Source organism: Phyllobates terribilis, unplaced genomic scaffold, assembly GCF_046119375.1.
Source record: "Phyllobates terribilis strain yellow unplaced genomic scaffold, ASM4611937v1 Scaffold_2__4_contigs__length_985480577, whole genome shotgun sequence".
Lineage (NCBI taxonomy): Eukaryota > Metazoa > Chordata > Amphibia > Anura > Dendrobatidae > Phyllobates > Phyllobates terribilis.
Genome location: NW_027362762.1, coordinates 691,140,238 through 691,165,395, shown reverse-complemented (window position 1 = coordinate 691,165,395; position 25,158 = coordinate 691,140,238). Strand labels below are relative to the sequence as shown.

Here is a 25,158-nt window from a genome sequence, read left to right as displayed (position 1 = left end):
GTGGACAGGGCTGAGCAAAGCGAAACCGCAGACGCGGTGGACAGGGCTGAGCAAAGCGAAACCGCAGACGCGGTGGACAGGGCTGAGCAAAGGGAAACCGCAGACGCGGTGGACAGGGCTGAGCAAAGCGAAACCGCAGACGCGGTGGACAGGACTGAGCAAAGCGAAACCGCAGACGCGGTGGACAGGGCAGAGCGGGCAAGAACCGCCGGAGCGATAAGCAAGGCAGAGCAGAGGGGACTGGGCTCTGTTCACACGGAACAGACTGGAAGGGAAAGGCAGAACCAGGTACACACCGGATACTTGCAATGAAGTAGCGAGTGGACTCTAAACTCACAAACGGGAGTACAGAGACAACGAGTAGGAGATAGGTACGGGATCAGATTCTGCAGGAAAAGGGAAGGTACGGACATAGAGAAAAACAGGAAACAGGCTAGGAGAGTTTTCAGACAAGAACAGACACAGCAGCAAGATACAGGAGCGGGTCTAGGTATGCGGCCCCTAGAAGGCGGAATGAACAGGCTAGGAGCGTGTACACACAGGCCTGGAAATACAGCCTCCAGGATAGGCAGAAGACAACAGGCTAGAAGATAATACAGACAGGACACAGTTCAGACACGGGAAACAGGAAACATAAACGGGACCTGGCATATCAGTGACCAGAAGTCAACTGACAGAACACAATGCTCAGGTGGGGTTTCTTGGGAGGAGCTGGGTTAAATACCAGGTGACAGACAGCAATAGGCTGGGGACGCACAAGGGGTGTGTCTGCAGCAGGTACAAGAAACAGGAAGTGATCGGGCGCCGCCCTTAAGCAGCAGAAACAGAGGCAAGCAGACAGCATGGAGGGAAGCCAGGCTAGCAGACAGGACTGAAGATCAAGTGCGCGCTCTTGCACAGTGGGAGATGGACCACTATGCAAGGACGCCGCCAGGTATGTTACACTGGGACCTAGATTTATTGGTCCCTATAAAATAACCGCCGTCAGTAACTCAGCAGCGTTTCGTCTTGAGGTACCTGAGGCCCTTATGATCCATAATGTGTTTCACAGTTCTCTGCTCAAGAAATATGTAGAACCTCTTGAGTTCTCTCACCTTTTGCCACCCCCAATCATGGTTGATGGTAATTTGGAGTTTCAGATTTCGAGGATTGTAGATTCTTGCCTCCAGCTTTGTTCCCCACAGTACTTGCTGCACTGGAAGGGTTATGGTCCAGAGGAAAGGATGTGGGTTTCGGCATCAGAGGTGAATTCCAAGAGGCTAGTTCGTTCATTCCACACCTCTTATCCTGAGAAACCTGGTCCTGAGTGTCCGGAGACCACTCATAGAAAGGGGGGGTACTGTCACGGGTGTGTCCGGTGTGACAGACAGTCGCTCTGGATCCAGCTTTAGAAGGTCACTGCGCTTGGCATTGCAGACGCTTTCTTGATCCTCTCATCTCTGTAGTATAGTTATATCCTTCTTCCATTAGGACCCAGCAGCTACCTCCACCATCTGCTGCTGATTGACACACCCTTGCTTGATAGAAAAAAACTCTCAGTGTCTCCAGAGAGTAGCCGGTGATAGTTTTATGTACCTCTGTGCAGGCTTGGAGCAGTAGCAGTCGGCTGGATTCTTCTTTGGTGCCCTTGGAGGACAGTTGGCGTTATCTATCTGGTGTCTGCTCAGTCTAAGGCTAAGTGCCCACGATGCAGAAATGCTGCATATTTTTTACGCTTCTCCCTGGCAGGAAAAACGCATGCGGATTTTAAATGCGGTTTTCCCGCCAGATAGAAGCGTTTGTGAAGCTTCTTTGCATGCATTTCTGCATGCGGGTTATCAAGCGCTTTTCCAAGTGATTTTAGCATCACTTGGAAAAGTGCTTGACAACTTGTTCACACTATATAAATCCATGCAACCGGCATGGATTTATAGTAGTGTGACCAAGTTAGTTAAAAAAAAGAATAAGAATGGTGAAAAATAAAAAAAATAAAGTTTATACTCTCCTTCTGATGTCTTCACGGTGTTTTGTCTGCTCCGTCCGGTGTCTTGCACTGCTTGCGGGGGTGTGAAGGACCTGCGGTGACGTCATTGAGCCATGTGATGGGTCACATGACTCAGTGACGTCATGGCAGATCCTTCACATCAACGCGAACATTGCAAGACACCGTTCCGGAGCAGACAAAACACCGGGAAGACATCAGAAGGTGAGTATAAACTTTATTTTTTATTTTAAATTCTTTTTTTACAGTTTCTATGGTACCCAGGTCTGGATGAGAGTCTTCTCTCCTCCAGACTTGGGTACCATCCGTAAATTGAACCGTGTGATATCCGCATGTGCAAATGCAGTGATGCGGATGTCACGCGGTCCAATGCAAGTCAATGGTGGCGATTACGCTGCGTGTCCGCAAAATTAATGGACATGCTGCGGATTTTTGAGTGCAGCATAAACGCTGCGGAAAAATCCGCAACATGGGCATTGAAAGTGCGGCTTGTCATTGGGGACCATGGGGGGCGGATTACCAAGCGTTTCCCAAGCGTTTATGCTGCGGAAATTCCGCAGCATAAACGCTTGTAAAACGCTATGTGGGCACCCAGCCTAAGTGTATCCCCTTTGTTTGTTTACCTTGTTGTCTTGAGTTTGGAGTGGGGCCTGACTAGTGCTCACCCCGTCTTACCCTATCTAGGGCTTAACTCTAGGGACATTCAGGGATTAGGTTCCTGCTCAGCGATAGGTGTGAAACCTATATAGGGAAGATAAGGTAGGCAGGTTGATATTAGATCTGCCTAGGAGTCTCCACTCCCTCTTTCCTTAGTTGTTGGGCTCTCTTCCCCCCTTCCCATCATTGTGCACTGAGTCTTTCCCTCACCTTACGTGACAACTAGGATGAGAGAACTTAAATTAGTAGCACCACTGCAGCGCTGCAATAGACCCCTCCTTCGACACTAAAGTGGTGCGTTCTTAAAGCTGCTTTGTTTTTGATACTTCCTGGTATTTGATTTTGACACAACTTTATTCATACAGTTATGTGCAGATTATATGCATATATAGTGTTTATCTGCAGCAAAAGCACTATAAAAACACATATATACTTTTTTTTACCTGCGGATTTTCCACATCTAATGCAATTCTATGGGGAAAATCTGCACATAAAACTCAGCGTACAGAGAAAAACTGATAACCACACTCGGAGCAAACTCTTATCCGAATAACCAGTCCGTTTTTCTCGTACGTGGAAAATACTGACGTCTGAATAAGCCCTAAAAGGCAGTCGTGGACATGAGGTATAGGTTTTTAGACATCATGAAATAGCTGATTTAGATAAATTTTGGGTGTAGATGGTAGTATACAATGGAGGACACATTGTTTTGTATTCTGGTTACTGGTTGACTGGTTATTTTTTGTGATTAGCCCGCGGAGTGCCAGAGAGGACTCCAACATTCCTGTTGCCTACCGGCACTTCTAGCACTAAGCTGGTGTTGCGGGACGAAGACCTCCTGCTAGAATGTATTGCCTCTGGAGTGTAAGTAGCACAATGGTGATTGTAATCATATCCTGTACTTTACATGACACTGTTAACTCCTTTGTGAAATCTTCTAATTTTTAATAATGCATATATTGCAATACTTACTACTGTTTTACATATTAATTAGATGCATGAGATTCATTATGGCCCTATACTAATAACTGCAGGCAGTTTCCTTAGTGTGACCGCATGTCTGTCTGTATTAGTATTGAGCAGATTTATCAATAGTGTCATAAAATAATTCTTTATAAAATGAAGAACTACTCGCAGATGGGCACCATACATGTAATTTTAAGCCGTGTGTTTTAGTCCCATAAAAAGTATTTTTTATTAAATGTAACATAAGATACTGTACATGTCATGGACCAAAATGAATGTTAGTACAAGTGCAATGTTACACTTTTTGCAAGACACGTTTGTTAATGCCATAGTGGGAATAACACTTTAAGGGTAAGTTCACTTGAGCGTAAAAAAAAGTCATTTGAATTTCATCCAGAATATTGGGACGATTTTGTTTCTTATTTGTGCAATCTGATTTTCTACAGCAGCAGCTATTAAGAATTTACAATACTAAATACAGTTTCATATGTTAAAGAATGATAATGTGTCCTTAAAAATCAGATGTTATACAGTGGCTCCTTATGGAATCCGTATTTTTTTGCGCACCCATAGATTTGAGTGGGCGAGTCTCATCTGACACATGGAAGAAACTAGTGCATGCTGCAATTGTTTTTTTTTATACCTCTACATTCAGTTTGTGAAAAAAATCGCTCATCAGCACTGCCCCATTGAATAACATTGACCAGAGTGCTCTCCGTTTTTTTCACCGACAGCACTCAGTACCTGAAAATACGATTGTGTTTCAGCACACTGGCCAAACTCACCCGAGTTTTCTGGATGGAACTTCAACGATTTTTTTTATACTCTCTTGTGAACTTAGTCTACCAGTGAGATTGAGTGGTTCATTGGTGTGAACTATATCGTTATCTTAATTATTCCTATTTTTTTAGACCAACTCCGGATATCATGTGGTACAAGAAGGGAGGGGAACTGCCGATCCAAAAACTGAAGTTTGAGAATTTCAACAAAACTCTCCGCATTTCACAAGTGTCGGAGGAAGACAGTGGAGAGTATTTTTGTCAAGCGTCTAACAGGATGGGCAGTATAAGGCACACCATCTCTGTTCGGGTGAAGGGTAGGAGTCATGAATTAATGTTTTAAAGAAGTTGTCCACTACTTGGACAACTCCTTCTCATACCAAACGCCTGGCCCCGATAAAATAAAGAAAGCTTCTACTCATCTCTCGTGCCGGCCATGTTCCCTCGGTGTCGGCACTCGTTCTCGCCGGGACTCCAGTGCTTTTATTGCGACATGTGACCTTGTCACCCAATCAGCGCTGGCGTCATTGTCCCCACCTTCGTACGAATTGAACATGAAAAGGAAGTCATAGATCAGCTGCATCCCGGACTTCCTCTCCATGTTCAATTCGACAGGAGGCGGGGACAATAACGCCGGTGCTGATTGGGCCCCTGGCTCACGTGTCACAACACTGCACGAGAGCCCCGGGGTGAGCGAGTGCCGACACCACGGGAACGGAGCCAGCACGGGAGGTGAGTATAGGCTTTTTTATTTTATCGGGGCCAAGCGTTCGGTATGAGAAGGAGTTATCCAAGTAGTGGACAACCCCTTTAAGTAGGATAACCCCGCAGATAAAAGTGCAAAGTGGAAAATACAATTAAAGGGGGGAATTTACTAAAACTGGCATATCATGCACTATTCTTAAAAACTGGCTAGAGTAAAATGTGACTCTTCATGAAGGAAAAAAAAATCACAAATTTTTGCTTAAAATGGTGTGCCAAAATTTGCAAAAACTTTCACAAATGGTTTCATGAATACTCGCCAATGCTTGCAAACTAACCTTATAACTGCACAGTAAACACACAGGTATGCAGATACAGTTCACTTTAATTGGCCTGTATTTGCTTGTTAAATGGTTAAATAGCGCCTTCACATCTTGTTTTGTATGAATTCACAAGGTTAAATGAGTTTTCCAGCCTTCTGTAACAGTCAGGTATAAGGGATACTTGTCCCAAGGAACTTTGCCGCTCCGACGATCTCTGCCAGATTGGGTGAGATGACGTCATGGCCGCCAGTCACTTGACCACTGAGTCCACTGATTGGCTGCAGGGTCAAGTGGCTTATAGTTTGCACATCATCTCTGCTAGTCCAGAGAGGCAGTTAGGGGACGGAGAGAGTCACAGCTAAGATGTCATATCTGTTTCAGGAGGCAGCTATCAAAATTGTAAACCATCTCTGAATATGAACAGAGAAAACAAAGTGCAATTATTTCAAATTTGTACAAAAAAAAATGATGAAAAATAACATTCATATTCTAAGCTTCTCAAAGTTTAATTTTTAGAGATTCCTGAAGCAGTGACAACAGACATAGAAAATTCAGGTATGTGCAGGTAGTATAGTCAGGCAGTGAGAACAGGCATATGGATGAGGGTATAAAATTAGTACATATGTACAGTAACCATAGGCATTCACAGGGCATATATGTAGAGTCAATACAGGACTAGTTCCCTCACCTTGCCGTGAATGCAGACATCTGGTACTTGCGGATATTGCAGTTTCTCACATCTCTTTTGTTATGGCAGCGGCACCTTTTTGGCTGGATAAACCTAAAGACCTGATCTTAGCTCCTGGTGAAAATGGTCGATTGGTGTGTCGTGCTAATGGCAACCCGAAACCGACTATTCAGTGGCTGATGAACGGAGAGCCCATCTCAGGTAGGAGAATGTGTGTTGAGGTAATCATTACAAATGAAGTCAGGGTCCCCGATTCATCCAGACTAACATTGTACACGTCAGCCTTGATGAGGAGTCACAGCTGCCTGAATTATTAAGAGGCTTATGCTTCTTAAAGGGGTTGTCCACTACTTGGACAACCACTTCTCAATCTGAATGTTTGCCCCCGTTAAAATAAAAACAACAATACTCACCTCCCGTGCCGGCGCAGTTACAAAGGTGTCGGCACTCACGTTCTCAGGGCTCACGTGCGGTTGTTATGTGACGTGAGCCCTGTGCCCAATCAGCGCTGGCGTCACTGTCCCCGCCTTCAGACATATAGATAGCTAACTGGAAGTGAGCGGCCAGCCGCAGCTATCACTTCCTGTTGATTACTTATATGTCCGAAGGTGGGGACAGTGACGCCAGCGCTGATTGGGCACAGGGCTCACATCACATAACTTGACGTGTGCCTCGGGAACCCTAGTGCCAACACCTCTGGAATGGCACGTGAGGTGAGTATTGTTGTTTTATTTTAACGGGGGCAAACATTCAGATTGAGAAGTGGTTATCCTAGTAGTGGACAACCTCTTTAATGAATTAGGTGCATCTTAAAAGTAGCTTGCACCTCACTAGGGTTGAGCGAGTATTTTCTGTCCGAGTATGCTCGGGCCGAGCTCCGAGTAGTTACAGCTGCTCGGTGATATGGTTGAATCGCTCCCGTGTGCATGATTTGCAACTGTTTGACAGTTTTATTACATGAGAGGAATGTCTATTTCTTACACATTCCTCACATGTAATAAATCTGTCAAACAGTTGCAAATCATGCACACGGGAGCGATTCAACCTTATCACCAAGCAGCTGAAAATACTCAGAGCTCGGCCCGAGCATACTCGCCGAAAGGGTTAATAGATCATACTCGCTCAACACTACACCTCACTGCTCATCGCAGCAAATATTTCACAAGTCAATGGCATGTTGTGCAAAAATGTTGTGATTTTCTAACTGTTTTACTCCAACAATGGAGTAAACATATTGATGAATTGGGACGAATTTTTAGGACAGATACAGACTGGTTGTAAAGTCTGACCATATTTACAAAACTGTTTAAAGATATGACATCATTTGTATGCATCAGGATCTTAAAGGTGTTGTCCAAGCTTTTCACAAAAGTTTTCAGTTATTCTGTGTGACTTCAGACTTTTGAATCCCCACATCGTGCTCAGTGCGTGCTGTGAGGATTCTCGGGTGTCGGCGTCAAGACCAAGCAGTTATGTGACCGCATTCCAGCCACATTCCGACTAGACGTGCACAGCCTCACTCAGTGCAGGTGAATTGAGCGAGGCCACTCAAGACTAGTCTGAATGGGACCGGGAGTATGTATATCGCATACTTGTATTCACATGACCGCTCAGTCTTGCAACTGGCACCAGAGAATCTTTACAGAGCATGATGTGGGCACTGTGAGGAATCACAAGTCTGCAGTTACATAGAGTGATTGCAGACTTTTTTTGAAAGCGTGGACAATCCCTTTAAAGTAAAACCTGCCTCAATTTTCAGTTGACTATAACTGTTAGTGTATGCTCACACAACTTTTTTCTCCATCTTTTCTGCATGTTTTCTCATGCAAAAAAAACCCCACAGCATATTACAGTAGCAGCAGAATGATTTCTAAAATCTCATGCACATATTGTATTTCTTGTCTCTTGTGCTTTTTTGACACGTGGTGTGTTTTTTTCAAAACAGTGTGACCGTTGTTTCATCTTTTTTTTTAACCATTAACCCTTTCTGGAATGCCCATAGACTTTAAACTTCTGTGCAGCTCGCACTTTATTCTGCACTGACAATACATCAGTGCTAAGTAAGTTGTTTGCACAAGATCGCACAGCTGCAGGAGCAGGGAGCCAGCTGTGAGACACAGCCAAACTCCCAATAGAGGAAGCAGAAATGGTCTATTAGCATCTATGCCTTCCTGATTGCTGCATACACAGCGTTGAACAAGCGCTGCTTATAAAGTGTAAGAAGCTCTCTCAGTGCTTCCTCCTCCAGGTCCAGTGATCATGTGATGGCTGGCTTTATGGAGAGAGCAGGAGCTGCTGTCCATAGGAGACCCAGTCAGCTCTACTATGCAGCCAGGAGGCTGAATTTTCCCTGTAACTGAGGATAATATCCTAGCCCATGTTACAGGAAAATCAGCAATAAAAAGAATGTATTAATATATTAAAATGTCCCCCAAAGGTCTTTATGACCTTATGTAGAGAACAGTGTGTGAAATAAATTAAAAAATAAATAAATTAAATAAAAAATCTAGAAATAAAATAAAGCCTTGAAAAAAAATAAATTCTGAATCAATGTTTCCAGCCCTGACCCCTTCCCCTCCAAAATATATCCAATATATAAAAATAATTTATTTGCAATCTTAATAAAAAATTAAAGACATTTTAAAAATGGACATGTATTTCTTATTTTTCCCAAACACCAGCAAAAAAAAGTAGGAATATAAAATTGACATAAAAATTCAGCTCCATATATCGCGATACAAGAGGCAAAAATGATTTGAACATCCGACCGTGAATATTTTTTAGATCCTTTTAAAAGCGCATTTCCAAAAAAATGAAAATGCGCTTGGTCAGGAAGATGGAAAATAGCTCAGTACTGAACTGGTTAAATTAAATGAGATAAAAAAATATAAGCTCATCAAAAATGTGAGTGATATATGCAGCGTTTTTCCTACCAATATTTAGCATTTTTCATGTCGTAAAAAAGGCAGCAAATATGCTAAGCGTGAACATAACCTTACCCCTTCTTATCATCACATTTCTACATAGTCAGGTTGGGATAAATTGGGATGAGTGTTACTAGTGCCCTCCAGTGGTGATCTGATGAAAGTAAGATGTAATAGAATTTTTTTTTTTTTTGGCACTCTCCAAGGTCCTTGAAGAAAATGCCAAAATGAGTTGACTCAAAGTGAGCATTTTACAAACACTCATACATTTCTGTAAAAATTGTCCATGTTAGTTGCTTTAAATTTAAAGTTGTATTCTCCAGTGCTGTGAGAAATGCAGAAATCCACATATAGCTTCATATAACGGTACTTGCCTTAGTTTTTCTTTTATTTATTTTTTATTGTAATTATGCAGTCCATTCTTTATTTTCCTTTCTTTTCATTTAGCAACAGATCCAAACCCCAATTTTGAAGTTGCTGGTGATACAATCATCTTTCGGGAAGTGCAGAGTGGAAACAGTGCCGTATTTCAGTGCAACGCATCCAATGCTCATGGCTACCTGTTGGCTAATGCATTCATCAACATCCTTGGTAAGACAACTCACTATTCCTTATCATTAGTTTTGTGACTGACGGCTCACATTCTGTTTTAACACTAAAGGTCCTAGTCATTATAGCATTTGTGCACTTTTTGTGTCTAGTTCTGGTGTTTTTTGGATTTTTTTGATTTGAGACGTATTCTTTTTTTTTTTTTTGCGCAGTTTTAAGTATTTTATGTGAATATGCCAGGTTTTTTTATGTTTGTCATAGTAGAGTGGATTTAGGTCTCCAGATATTTTTGGCTTATTCATCAATTGCAACTTTTTAAAAAGTCGCCAAATTTTTACAGAAATATACAGCAGTCCCCCTTTGGAGTGATTACATGTACGTCTAAAAAAACTTTTGCAAGTTTTGCAATGTTTTAGCGGAGCCTGCGACTTTTTGCTCTAAGGCTTGGGTTACACAGCATCTTTGTCAGTGACACAGGTCGCCTTACCAAAGGTCGCTTGGTGTTGCTGCAGTATCACAGCGCAATTCAAGTGAATGATGTTGTATTGCGACCCCCCAGGGTACTGTGACCTCGACAAGTAAGTCACAAAGTAAATCAGCGGAGGAGCCGGGGAGACTGACTCGCTCCAGCAAGCGAGCCCCGGAGCTGTGCTGAAGAGCAGTGTCCTGTCACTCACAGAGCGCAGCTCCGTCCGGGGCCCTGTATGTGCAGCGGCTCCTTCTCCCCAGCTCCTCTGCTGATCGGTCGCATGGATTACTGCGGGGGACACTTAGGACATGTGAGTATAAGGATTTTTTTTATTTTATTCTTAGTTTTACAGGTGGACACTGCGGGAGCAGACACTACTGCTCTCATCATTGTCTAACTGTACACTGATTCCCAAGTGCCGATACGTGTGGTCCTGATACGTCACACGGGCAGCACACGGTTGCCACATGTGTGACACACACGGATATCTCCGGTACTGATTTTTCCGGTACCGGAAATATATGGACGTGTGAAACCGGCCTACCTGTTGCCATGTAGGCCCAGCCTAAAAGGTAACAAGGAAGGTTAAAGACAAAAATAAAGAGCATTTTTGATTTTGTGCAAAATACATGAATAATATGAACCATTTTTCAATAATTTGTCGCTGAAAAGTCAACTAATACATAAGGCAAAAAAAGTGACTTAAAAAATATGCAAATGATGCATTAGGCCTTAAAGGGGTTTTCCTATGAACTAAAGTTCATTTTAATCAATAGATCTTGAAATAATAATAATTTCCACAATTGGATGTGTTTAAATAAAATGTTCCTGTGCTGAGATAATCTTATAAATGTTCCCCTGCTGTGTACTGTGTAATGGCCGTGTCTGACCGTGCAGGAACATGGTCTGATCATACCACAGAGGAGGAAGCAAAAGAGTATACAGACAGCACAGCAGGGGATCACAGATGATTGTTTCTTTGAAGCAAAACATTGTTTAAAAACAGACAGTGTGTTGCTTTACCTCACAAAAACAATCTTCTGTGTTCTCATACTGTCCTGTCTGTATACTTTTTTGCTTCCTCCCCTGCCCAGGAGCTGTGGTATGATCAGACCATGTTCCGGCATGGTGAGACTCAGCACAGGAACATTTTATTTAAACACATCCAATTGTGGACTTTATTATTATTCCAAGATCTATTGATTAAGATGAACTTTTGTTCCTGGGAAAACCCCTTTAAGTGTTTTAAGTTACATTTCTGTAAAACTACTCTGTATTCTCTCTCTGTAAGAGCCATTGAACATTAAGGGCTGGACTGTTTCCGGCAAAGTGAATGATACCTACTGTATTCACTATCATTTTACAAATCGCAGCTGTTACCAACCCGGACTACCATTACCCTGATTGCCACCGCACCAGGGCAGTTGGGAAGAGCCAGGCAAAGCTTGTATTTTTAAGCTGGGAAGTGCCCAATAACCAAGGACCTTCCCAGCCTCATTAAATAAGCCCACAGCTGTCTGCTATACCTTTGCTGGTTATCAAAAATAGGGGGGCACACGTCATTTTTTAAAATTATTTAAAGGTTAAATAAGGCTGAACACCCTTTAGTGGTACATGAAAGGCATTAAAGGGTGCAAGTTTATTATATGTAGGGGGCTTGTGACATTCTATACAGGAGATCTAGCTATTCTACCCTATATATCTATTCTATTTGATCTCTATATTCTGACGGTTTTGGCTGTGAATTTACTGTACTTGTCTGATGAAATTTCAGGTTTCTTTTCAGATGTCTGCGTAAAAATCAGACGGCATACGCATGGTCCATGTGCTGTCTGATTTTTTTTTCTCACACACATAGACTTGCATTGGTGAGTCCCGTCCGATATGCAGTTAATCACAGCATGCTGCAATTTTTTTCCTCAGTCCAATTAGAGCTGAGGAAAAACTCACAGATGAACACTGACTCATATTACAATATTGGTGCGAGTGCAATGTGATGTTTTCTCGCATTGCACTCGCCGAGTTTATACACAAGTGGGAATGAGGCCTTATCTGCAGATATGGCTTACTCTGCTGGTAAATAGCATTCAGCCAGTTTATTGGAGCAGCAGCTACAGGGAGAAAATTAAGCTGCGTTCTCCCTGCAGCCGTTCTCTTCTAGTCATCAAAGCGTGGAGTGGTTAGTCACCTTACTATGCAGTGAATGCAGCTGTTATCACTGCAGGACACATAGATTGACAGCCAGTGCACACATGCGCTGCTCGCATAAGCTGCAGAGCCGGATGTTAATCGGAGTGTAGGGGGATGATTACAGCTGTGCTCACTGTGTAGTGAGCGGTGACTGTTACCACTTCCTACACCACTCTGATGACTGGCAACGAGTGGCTACAGGGAGAATAATACTTAATTTTCTTCCTGCAGCTGTGTGTCAGCAAGCACAGGATTTAAACGCTATTTATCTACAAGTGAATAGTGTTTTGGGAGATGACAGGTTAACTTTAAATAGATCTGTTATTCCTGATGAGGCTGGTGTACTTATGTTGAACCTTCATGACAGATTAGTTATATAATTATTTTGTGTTATTTTTTTTTTCTTCATAGTAAAATCCAGCTAGACCTTATTTTAATATCAGGTTTATATAACAATTTTGACATAAGTACAGCAGCTTCATTGGGTCTAAGTGATTAATGAAATATTGTATGCATTTCGTATTGTGAAACTTGTTGACTGACTCCTTACAGATATGTCTTTTGCCATAACTGTCAGTATATTTTCATAAGTTAGAATGTATCTAATTATATATATTAATGATATAACCGTGTTGTTTCTGCATTGATGGACTATTTAGTAGTAATGTCTGATGTTTACACTGTGTATTCTCATTGTAGATGTTCCATCACGAGTGCTGGGCCCTCGCAATCAACTAATAAGAGTTATCGAGTACAACAGGACACAACTAGACTGTCCGTTTTTTGGCTCTCCTATTCCCACACTTCGATGGTAAGAATTCATTATGTTGCTGTTAATTATAGTTCAATAGCAAAGTGCATTACCAATTGGTTTGACATTGCTATACCTTCACATGTGCAGGTTTAAGAATGGACAGGGCAGTAACCTGGATGGAGGAAATTACAGAGTACATGAGAATGGTACCCTCGAGATCAGTGTTGTAAGGAAGGAGGACCAAGGCAAATACACCTGTGTTGCTACCAACATCCTTGGAAATGCTGAAAATACTGTGCGGCTGGAGGTGAAAGGTAGAATTGCAAAAAACTCTTATCTCTTTTTGTCACTGTACTTGGGTATATTGTGTCAGTTTTCTCTTAATTGATATGTTTAGACCAATTAGGCCTTTCATATTCATCGTATACACCAGGAAATTCCCCCTATATGCAGTACTGTGCAAAAGATTTAGCATGATGCGGAAAAAATGCTGCAAAGTATAAATGCTTTCAAAACTAGAAATGCTAATAGTTTATTTTTATTAATTAACAAACTGAATCAACAAAAGAGAAAGTGAAATCAAGTTAATATTTGGAGTAACCAACCTTTACCTTCAAAACAGAATGAATTCTTTTAGGTACACTTGCACACAGTTTTTGAAGAAAAACATCTTGGAGAACTAACCATAGATCTTCTGTGGACGTCGGCTTGGGAAAATCCTTCTGTCTTTTCATGTAATCCCAGCAAGACTCGGTGATGTTGAGATCAGGGCTTTATTGGAGCCATATTATCACTTCCAAGAGTCCTTCCAAGAGGGACTCCATGTTTTTCTTTACGCTGAGGATAGTTCTTAATGACATTGGCTGTATGTTTGGAGTTGTTGTCCTGCTGCAGAATAAATTTGGAGTCAGTGACACTCTTCCCTATTGGTATTGCATATTAGTTCAATGTCTGATTGTATTTCTTAGCATTGAGGACTGAAGACGCAGTGGTCGCCCAACTTAGTGCAGCGGTTGAAAGATACATTATGCGGACTCCCCTTCAATATCGGAAAATTCCAGCAGTTCCATCAGCTCAGAACTGATGAAGGAGAAGGAGGAAGATCTCCTCGCCGAGCATAATTTAGATTAAAACCTATTTCTTCACTTATGACAACCCTCCTCCTGGCCGACTGAGGTATACATGATACAGCTTTTGTCTGTTGATGCACAGGCCTCAGAAGCTGTATGTCTTCAGTCTGCAGCCTGTACTGACACGTGACTAGGGCAGGCTTCAGCTTGAATTAAACCAGGGATGCCAGTTTATCTAATTTATGGAGAACCCCTTTAACTATGCATGAAAACATAAGAACTAAGGTGCAGAAAAATGGCAGCAGGTGCTCTGCACTCATGAGTTAACATGTGAAATATTTGGCTAGAACAGAAGGAATATTGTGCGCCGAAGGGCTGGAAAGCAGTACAATAATGAATGTTTGCAGACCACAGTGAAGCATGGTGGAAGTTCCTTGCAAGTTTGGGGCTGCATTTCAGGTAATGCACTTGAGGATTTGGCCATGATTAATGGTTTTCCTCAATGCTGAGAAATACAGGCTGATACTTAACCATCATGCAACACCATCGCGGACTCATCAGAATGGTTCCAAATTTATTCTTCAGCAGGACATCAACCTCAAACATACAGCCAATGTCATTAAGAACTATTTGCTGCCAAAGACAGTAAGAACTATTTGCAGCATAAAAAAAGAGCAAGGAGTCCTGGTAGTAATGATATGACCCCCACAGAGACCTGATCTCAACATCATCCAGTCTGTGTGGGATTCCATGAAGAGACAGGAGGATTTGCACAAGCCTACATTCACAGAAGATCTGTGGTTAGTTCTCCAAGATGTTTGGAACAAGCTCTTAAAGGGTTGACATTGACTTTTAGGATTGCTACTTCCAATAGGTGGCACTAGAGTTCCTTGTTGTCTTCTCTTGCATATTTGCTTCATGTTTAAATATCTTTTCTTTGGGGTGGGTGGTATTTTCCCATTAAAACAGAATACAACTTGACTCCAAAATGATGCAGAGTGTTTATTACTATCCAGTTTAAGAATTCAACATCCAAAATTGAAATGCATCCCCCCCCCCTAAAATAAATAAGCATCCCCAGCGAATCCAGTTTCATCAGTTCTTTGGAGAGCTGTGTGACAACCAATAGTAATTTGCATAGCACATTGTGACTTTTCAACCTGTATCAATCTGGGTATTGATATTTTTCAATGCATAATAAAGATAAAGTGTTTTTTGTTAAAATTTGACATGTTTCCATCGTTTCTCTTTACAGAGCCTACTCGTATTATTAAAGGTCCTGAAGATCAGATAGCTAGGCGAGGCTCCTCAGTACGGATGGACTGTCGAGTGAGGAGTGACCCGTCACTAAGATTAATAGTAACATGGATGAAGGATGATAGTCATCTGTACATCAGCAGCAGGTACATGTGAGCATAACCTGCAGAACTGCAGTGTGCAATTACAGAAAGTATATGGGGGTATTCTTGTATTGCTCATTTTGAGCCTCTTTTTTATTACAGAATGAAGAAAGAAGATGATGCTCTCATTATCTTTGGGGCAGCTGAGAAGGACCAAGGCGCATACACCTGTGTGGCTAAAACAGAGTTGGATCAGGACTTTGCGAAAGCCTATCTCACCATTCAGGGTACTTACAATTTTTTGCAATTGTTTTTGGCTATGTGACCAATGTAAAAATAGAATTGTTACAAATCACAAGACATTGATTCCTTATAGACATGATGGCTAGAAAACTTCTGCCTTTTACAAAACTTGTTCTCTTGGTAAAGCTTTTAAATGTGTAAAACTTCACTGCATAGTAGAGCAGCTGTGTGAACAGGTTGTAATAAACTAGACCTAACAAGCGCTGGGTATACAGTAATTGGAAGCACTAACTTCCTCCTCCGGACCCAGCAGTCATGTGATCACTGGAACAGAAGTTGCTGGTCCTTACATTATGCAGCCAATAGACTGAGTTTCTCCTGTAACTGGGACCAATATACCAGTCCCAATTACAGGGGAAATTAAGTGAAAAACAGTATTTAAATGTTGAAATTCCCCTCAAAAGTCTTTTGACCTTATGGGGACCAAAATATATGAAAAAATTAAGCATTAATAAATAAATAAAAAGCAGTGAAAAAAGAATAAATAAAAAAAAAAAAGCTGCTGCTAATCCAAATTGCTGTTACTAGCCCGGCCCCCTTGAGGAGAAAAATTGTAAAAATAACTGTTATGAAAAGAGGAACCAAATTTAAGATATATTTTAGTGGTTCTTTATGATTATAAAAAAAACTGGGAAAAACCGACACACATTTCCTTTATTTTCCCACTGATATCGCTCCATATCAGCAATAAAATAAGAGAAAGGAGTATGAAAATAACATAAAAATTACACCTCACATATCACAAAATAAGGATGTAAAAATTATTGGAATATCCAAACGAGAAAGAAATTTAGATTGCCTGGTCTTAAACTGGGTAAAGAAGTACCTTTTTTATCCAGAATTCCATAAGATATTTTGTAATAAATCTCTTTGGAGAAATCTGCTTATTTTTCCTACTGCAGAGAGTTTTAACTTTCAGTTTATGGGTAAAATCTTTATTCATTGAAAACAGATTTTCACATTATTGACTTGGGGGGATGGCTGTTGCTGCCTATAACAGTCTATGGAGAGGGAGGAAAAGGGAGGATCTAGAGGAAGACCCAGACATTATGATCTTTTGAAATGATCGTTACACTTTAAAATTGCCCACAAATAATCCAAAATAGAGAAACGATATACCAGTCAATTTACTTACCGTACCTGCACTATTCTCCTATGGTTGCCCACCAACACTTTCTCATGTCCCTTGCCACTCTGGTTCATTTATACATTGTGCACTGGTCATGTTGCCATGTATAGCGCTTCATCACAAATAGCCGTTATTGGTTGATGTGGTTATGGGATATGTCATTTTTTAGTATGTTACTACATTATGCAGCTTTATTAACTGCAAGCAGAAGGAGAGGACAGTTGAAAAGGTAAGTCTATCATAAAGATAATTGTTCTTGTACATTTCAGGGCTAACTAGAATAACCGAAAAAAAACATTTATTCTGAATTTCAAGGATAGGTTGGTAACTGTTCTGGTATGGAATCCTATCCACACTGAAAAACAAGTTGTAGACGCACAAAAGTATAAAAGATCACTTTACTTATTAATATTTCATGATAAATTAATCATTAAATTGTGAGTCCCTAAATTCCCATATTATCTTAATTTTTTAGCTCCAGCCATCCTGAACATCCTACCAGCTCTCCTCTGTGCCCTTAGACAACATTACCCAAAAGAAACAGCTGTATCTGTCTCGCATCTTCCTCATTCCCTGCCGATCTGCCTGCTTACTCCAACCTTAAGGAGGTTGTCCACTACTTTTTCATTGATGACCTATCCGCAGGATAGGTCATCAATGTCTGATCGGCCGGTGTCTGACACCCTGCAACCTTGCTGATCAGCTGTATCTGCAACGGCGGCCGGAAATACTCGCTTGCGGAACTGGCCATCTACTTGTAGTGACCGAGGCTTGGTACTGTACATCTGCTTCCTATTCAAATCAATAGGAGGCAGATGTACAGTACCCTATGGCGGCCACTACCAGAAGATGGCCAGCCTCACAAGTAAGGACTTCCGGCCGGAGGCCGCCGCTGCAGAGACAGATAACAGCTGATTGGTGGGGGTGGCGGACATCGGCTGATCAAACATTGATGACCTCTCCTAAGGATATCAATGTAAAGATAGTGGACAACCACTTTAATTTTATTATCTTTGCTTATCTCTAGGAAGTATCCCCCCCATCTACCCCTTACAGAAATGTCCTGTTGTAACATCTCTTAAACGTTTTGCTCTTAACATATTCATTCATATGTAAACCCGCCTAATGAAGGAGCCACTGTGCTCTGAAAGCTTGCAAATATAATTTTTCTGGTTAGCAAATAAAGGTATTACTCCTAGAATACTTTTGGCTTTTTGGGTCATAATAATATTTAATTCAAACTTTTCAAATTGCCAATGAATTCAGACTAGATATACATTGTTAATTTCTGTATCACAGTATATTAGTTGAAGAAATGATAGTAAAACAAATCCAGGAAGGATTTTACAGAATGTTGAATATTTCAAGGCCTAAAAGTCTATTCACATTGGCATGCCAGGCTTGGCATGTCACTCTCCACAAGGAGAAACGTTACCCATTGGATCCCTATACAAGTTGTGAAAGAGAAAGTTTCTGAAGTATCTAAGTATCTATTCAGCTAGTTAACTACTGAAATGTATTAGTAAGTTCAGCTTCTAATTTGAGAGATCGAGAACTTGTACGACCTTGATGCATGTATTATCACATAGAAAACCTGACAATTTCTAACAATCCTCCTGGAACTGAAGATCAAGCTCATCCAAGTATATTAATAAAACCCTTCACAGTTTTGAAGCACTATAGGATTTCCTGCGAACCCCAACTGGCAGCTGAAATGTGATATTTTGGAAATGTCATGCTGCTTTCAGAGCAGTTTATTACGTTAATCAGTGTGTTTAGTTTTATTGGTTTCTTCAGGAGAAACATTAGCAGCTAGCAGGAGCTTAATTACTCGTAAAGCATATGTTGCTTATTGCAAGTTTACATGTGCAAAAACTATGGCCAGTAAGCAGTTGGTGGTGTATTTCTTTTGATCCCTAATATTTTATTAGCCATATTATCAGTAACATTTCCTTGTTCGTTTGCAGAGATCTCCACCTCACCTACTAGCCGACTGACATCAGTACAAAGAGGTAACCTTTCCCTACTAATCTATCCCATCCCACTGGCCACACTGCAGAATGTTGTCTAAAATACATCTACTTGCTGCTATATCAGATGTCTATCAGAATCTGATTAAGAATATACTTCTAAGAGATAAGGATGTTTTTTTATAACTTTAAATTAACCATATAACATTACTTTAACATGTAGTGCAATTTGTTAAGGATCGTGTGCTATTTGTTATAGGATCACATATTCTGGATTCCACCTAAAACTATTCCTCATGGTATGTTATATTTTGGATGCACCTAAAACTATTCCTCTTGGTATCATGCAATCTGGATTCCACCTAAAGCTATTTATTATAGGACCACACATTTTAGATCCCGCCTAAAGCAATTTTTTATAGGATCATACAGTCTGGATCTCACATAACGCTATTCCCTATGGGATCATTCATTCTGAATTCCACCTAAAGTTGTTCATCATAGGATCACACATTCTGAATCCCACCTAAAGTTGTTCCTCATAGGATTCTGGATCTCACCTAACACTATTCCCTATTGGATCATTCATTCTGAATCCCACGTAAAGTTGTTTTTCATAGAATCACACATTTTGAATCCCACCTAAAGTTGTTCCTCAAAGGATCACACATTCTTGATTCAACCTATAGATATTCCTTATGGGATCATACATTCTGGATCCCACCTAAAGTTTTTCCTTATAGATTTCTGGATCTCGCCTAAAGCTATTCTTTATATGATCGTACATTTTGGATTCAACCTAAAGTTGTTCCTTATGGGATCATACATTCTGGATCTCACCGAACGCTATTGCCTATGGGATCATACATTCTGAATCCCACCTACAGTTGTTCCTCATAGGATCACACATTCTGGATCCCACCTGAAGCTATTTTTTTAGAAGATCATACATTCTTGATTTAACTTATAGCTATTCCTTATGGGATCATACATTCTGTATCCCACCTAAAGCTACTCTTTATAAGATCATACATTCTGGATCCAACCTAAAGGTATTCCTTATGGGATTATACGTTGTGGACCACATCTAAAAGCAGTACCTCTCATAATTTCATGTATACCCTCTTTAGATAAACCGGACCCTCCAATGGATTTAGAGTTAACTGACCTTGCTGAAAGAAGTGTCCGCCTCACATGGGTGCCAGGTGACGATAACAACAGCCCTATAACAGGTGAGTTGGAGAATGCTTATTCTTTTTAGATAATTTTGACACTGATATGAAGAACCTCACATCAGATTCACATTTTTAGACTTCAGCCCTACAAAGTATGACATGACACTAATCTGCATGTTTTGTCCCTATGTACTTTATTAGCTCATCAGAAACTTAGTAAAGTTCACTTTAATTTTGTTATTTTATATATAATTTTAATTATATTTATTACTCTTTGTAGAGTAGGAGAACGCATAATTGTGTACTGAAGAAAAAGAATCGTTGAACCTAGGGGATTCTTTTTCAGCTGACTATCAGGGAAAGCAGAAGACATACCTTTCATTTTTCTTTGCCATAGTGAGTGGCACACAGTTCAGTTTTTTTTGTTTTCTTTCCAAAGTGATCACATTTACTTGAGATTGTACGCGAGATTCAGAGTAATGAAAATCTTTAAAGCTGATCTGTCACCAGATTTCACAATACTCCATGCATTATTAAACAGATCTCTTAGACCTTTTGAGGCTGGTGTACTTAGTAAATCTATGTGAGAATGGTTGTGAAATTCTTTTGAAAGTTTAAACTCAGCGTCTCCCCCTCTCACATTCTGATTGACAGCTCCTTATTGTTTCTCTCCTCCATGCTGCCATGATCTCACACTGCTCAGTATAAGCTGCAGCTGTCGGTCAGGCTGGGTTGGCGGAGGCTCAATACACTTGAATTGTTTTCTTCTTTGTCTTCTTTTTACCTTATACAGGGTCAGACACGCTCAATTGTTTTTCTTACTCATCAGGCTTTATTATACAGTTTGAGGAGGACCGTTTCCAATCAGGGACATGGAACAACCTTGCCTCAGTGCCTGGTAATGTGAACTCTGCTTTGCTTCGTCTCTCTCCATATGTCAACTACCAGTTTCGAGTTCTGGCACTAAATGATCTTGGAAGCAGCATGCCCAGCCCTTCATCTGAGCGATACCAAACGAATGGGGCACGTAAGTGATGAATTCATGGTTATATCTTTTATCATATGGTCACGCTCCAGTCTCGTTATACAATCGATACAATTAATTTTATACTTTTCTATCAAAGAATTGCATCATGTGGATTTTTGCCAATTCTGTTGTAGTGTGCTTAAAATGTGTTTGGATTTTTAGCCCCAGAAGTTAATCCAGGTGATATTCGTGGAGCAGGAACACGCAAAGACAACATGGAGATCACATGGACAGTAAGTAAGATAAGTTATAGATTTATAGGTTTTACTAATACATTTTAATAATAGGGGCGGGCAAGTCTACTTTTTGCTTTAACATAGCAAAATTAGCAGTACCCACCTAAAGAACTTGTTGCCCCTCCAGCACCATCTTTCCACCACTCTCCACCAGTGTGTGTTGACAGGGCCCCAGAGGTTCTGTCAACAGCACGTAATCACTGCAGCCAATCACTGGTCTTATGCTGTCTACTGTGCCATGACCGTTGAACCTAGTGATTGCCTTCAGCATTCATGTGCTGCATGAATTTACATTTTGTGGAGTCATCTTTTTGAATTAAAAGGGTTGTCCGGTGAAAATAAGTTCTCACCTATCCACAGAATAGAAGATCAATGGGGGTCAGACTGCTGGGACTTGCACCGATCGGCAGAACAATGAACATTTATCCTTGACATGGCAACTTATATGCCTGTTAGAATGGAGCAGAAGTGCACATGCCAGACCACCGCTCTATTAATTCTCTATAGGGCTGCTATAAAAGCGGAGCGCAGTGCTCAACAGCCCCATAGGAAATGAATGGAGTGGTGGTTCAGCAGGCGCGCTGCCGCTCCATTCTAACGGGGATAAAAGTTCTGCATTCTGCTGAACAGTGTAGGTCCCAGCAGTCGGACCCTCATCAATCAATACGTTATCTTCTATCCTGTTGATATAATACTATTTAAAGGTTTTACTGTCAGCGTAACTTGCTTCACTTTCTTCAGGTATATCTGTGTTTTTGTATATGCACATTTGCAAACGTCACTTCATATGAATATTACTGAAAAGAAAAGGGTCAAAGAAATGTCTAAATATTAAAAAATCCTGAAAACTTTCAGTGTTCATTGTGGCCACCAAGCCTAATTATTATTATTGTTGTTTTTTTTATTGTAAAACACCATTAATTCCATGGCACAGTACATCTAAAAAGGGTTACCGTATATTATATTAGACAAAAAGCAAGTTCAATAAAGACGAAACAGACTGGTCAGCGGGAGAAGAGCCCTGCCCGCAAGGGTGTGCAATCCACAGGAGAAAGGGGAAGGTGACAATAGGTGAGGGCAGAAGCTAATCATACAGTAGGATTATTGTATACGCTTTTCAGAAGAGGTAGGTATTAGGTTGCTTTTTAAGGATTTGAAGGTGCAGAGAGTCTGATTTGTTGGTGTATTGAGTTGAAAAGTACATGGAATACACGGCAGAAGTTTCAGAAATAGTATGTGAGAAGGAGAAGAGACGAACAAAGAAGGAGGTCTTGGGAGGAAAGGAGATTACATATTGAGAGGTAGCGAGAGATTTCATGATGGGGGGGAACGGGTTATGGAAACCTTGTATTTCCTTGTTAGAAATTGGAACTGCATTTTCTAGCCACTGAAAGAATTGGTAGACGGGAATGGAAAAGGAGTAAAAAGAGAAGTGGTAAAATAAGTGGGCAGAAGAGCGGAGCTTGGATGGGAGGAGTGCAAGAGTGTTAGATGTAAGACTACAGAGAAGGACTTGGTGGTAGGAAATGAAAATGGCATTCACAACTGGGTTGTGGAAAGAGGATTCAAAAAGTATTTTTGCGATAGAGGAGACAAAGTGGTAGAAACTTGGGTTTGCAGTTTGAGGCTGAATCAAAGTTTATCCCAGTGGGATAATAAGCTGACAATACTTGTTATGATAATTTTCTAGCATTTAATAGTATATATACAGTATATGTGTGTATATACAGTACAGACCAAAAGTTTGGACACACCTCATTTAAAGATTTTTCTGTATTTTCAGGACTTTGAAAATTGTACATTCACACTGAAGGCATCAAAACTATGAATTAACACATGTGGAATTATATACTTAACAAAAAAGTGTGAAACAACTGAAAATATGTCTTATATTCTAGGTTCTTCAAAGTAGCCACCTTTTGCTTTGATGACTGCTTTGCACACTCTTGGCATTCTCTTGATGAGCTTCAAGAGGTAGTCACCGGAAATGGTTTTCACTTCACAGGTGTGCCCTGTCAGGTTTAATAAGTGGGATTTCTTGCCTTATAAATGGGGTTGGGACCATCAGGTGTGTTGTGCAGAAGTCTGGTGGATACACAGCTTATAGTCCTATTGAATAGACTGTTAGCTGCTTTTTTCTTGCTATAATACAAATTCTAAGTAAAGAAAAATGAGTGGCCATCATTACTTTAAGAAATGAAAGTCAGTCAGTCCGAAAAATTGGGCAAACTTTGAAAGTGTCCCCAAGTGCAGTTGCAAAAACCATCAAGCGCTACAAAGAAACTGGCTCACATGAGGACCGCCCCAGGAAAGGAAGACCAAGAGTCACCTCTGCTCCTGAGGATAAGTTTATCCGAGTCACCAGCCTCAGAAATCGCAGGTTAACAGCAGCTCAGATTAGAGACCAGGTCAATGCCACACAGAGTTCTAGCAGCAGACACATCTCTTCAACAACTGTTAAGAGGAGACTTTGTGCAGCAGGCCTTCATGGTAAAATAGCTGCTAGGAAACTACTGCTAAGGACAGGCAACAAGCAGAAGAGACTTGTTTGGGCTAAAGAACACAATGAATGGACATTAGACCAGTGGAAATCTGTGCTTTGGTCTGATGAGTCCAAATTTGAGATCTTTGGTTCCAACCACCGTGTCTTTGTGCGACGCAGAAAAGGTGAACGAATGGACTCTATATGCCTGGTTCCCAAGAGGAAGGAGAACCACCGAATGTCCAGTCCAATATTTCCAAAAACATGAACCAATATTTATATAAAAGACCTTTATTGAGAGAATTGGTCAAAGTGGTGCTACAAACACATGAAAAGCCGCCATACCAAATTTTGTACATGCAACATTGCTGAAAATAAATAGCACAATAAATATACAAATAATTGTGATAGATATAACAATTTGCAAACCCACAGAAGATTGTTACATATATGTATATGAAAGGTATGCCAGCGATAAGTATTATCCTAAACATAAAACAAGGATGGTACCATGTATAAACAAAGTGTGTATGTGAAAAGTGAGGACCATTACCATTGTTCAAGAAAAAGTCATTGCAGAGTGCAAATTGCTGGGATATATATATAATCACAGGGTAACTGCACAAACTGGAGAAAAAGAAGATCATAAGGTTGATGGAGATAATGCCGAGTGCAAATTGCTGTAATGTAATGTTGTAAAGTGCTCGGCAAGGGGCAGAGACCATCAAACTGACATATCTGTTGGTGGGATGCAAAGAGAAGGAATGCGCGGCAGACCCCGACGCGCGTTTCGGACTGGGGTGTCCTTCGTCATGGGGTGTGTTGGTCTTTGAGACCGACCGATGTTAAAAAGAAAGATGTGGCCAATCAGCCATTGCCGTGTGTCCGGGCATAAACCGGAAGTGCCCCATATGTAATTACTATGAGTGGGCAAGCACGTGCCTTATCCAGCATGCAATGTAACATAAGGTCCTGTGTCATGGTTCGCTCGATGTAACTGCGCATGCGCCGTCAGGAGGCACCAGGACCTGCGGGCACCCGCATCATGTGACCCGCCGCGTCAGGTCATATGACCCGAACCGACAGGACACATAGAGATGCGGGACCAGCAGGAATCGGGAGCACAGACAGAGCAGGCGCATCGAACGGAGCAGAGTCAGTACCTGGTATATAAAAAAGAGAGAGGGGCCAGGATCAAAGGATCATATAGTCCATTCCGCTACATAATATCCAGTTGTAGTGGACTAATATAACATACATGAAATCCCATTCACTAGATATAATGAAATATGAAAAAGTATGTAAATAGCAATAGAAACGAACACTGTGCTGACAAAAACAAGTATATGTAAGTGATTATGTATAAATTAGATGTAATTGAAACAACAACTGCATGTGTGAGAAGGAGTGATAAGACATGAAAAAAGTGTAAAAAAATAAAATA

General features: G+C 40.9%; 1 protein-coding gene across 18 annotated transcripts in view; it reads left to right on the top strand.

The window, feature by feature from the left end:
• NFASC (neurofascin) overlaps nucleotides 1-25,158 on the top strand; it is a 165,695-nt gene that overhangs the window by 81,856 nt on the left and 58,681 nt on the right. For 11 of the 18 annotated variants that reach the window (XM_073666996.1, XM_073667018.1, XM_073667006.1 and 8 more), the window contains 12 exons: nucleotides 3,391-3,502; nucleotides 4,516-4,700; nucleotides 6,166-6,297; nucleotides 9,468-9,611; nucleotides 12,928-13,039; nucleotides 13,130-13,296; nucleotides 15,308-15,455; nucleotides 15,555-15,679; nucleotides 18,792-18,836; nucleotides 19,925-20,026; nucleotides 20,799-20,996; nucleotides 21,159-21,229. In XM_073666996.1, the coding sequence (XP_073523097.1) occupies nucleotides 3,391-3,502; nucleotides 4,516-4,700; nucleotides 6,166-6,297; nucleotides 9,468-9,611; nucleotides 12,928-13,039; nucleotides 13,130-13,296; nucleotides 15,308-15,455; nucleotides 15,555-15,679; nucleotides 18,792-18,836; nucleotides 19,925-20,026; nucleotides 20,799-20,996; nucleotides 21,159-21,229 (1,541 nt within the window). The remainder of the gene's footprint in view (nucleotides 1-3,390; nucleotides 3,503-4,515; nucleotides 4,701-6,165; nucleotides 6,298-9,467; nucleotides 9,612-12,927; nucleotides 13,040-13,129; nucleotides 13,297-15,307; nucleotides 15,456-15,554; nucleotides 15,680-18,791; nucleotides 18,837-19,924; nucleotides 20,027-20,798; nucleotides 20,997-21,158; nucleotides 21,230-25,158) is intronic. The other 7 variants (XM_073667024.1, XM_073667022.1, XM_073667015.1 and 4 more) reach the window with 1 other exon arrangement.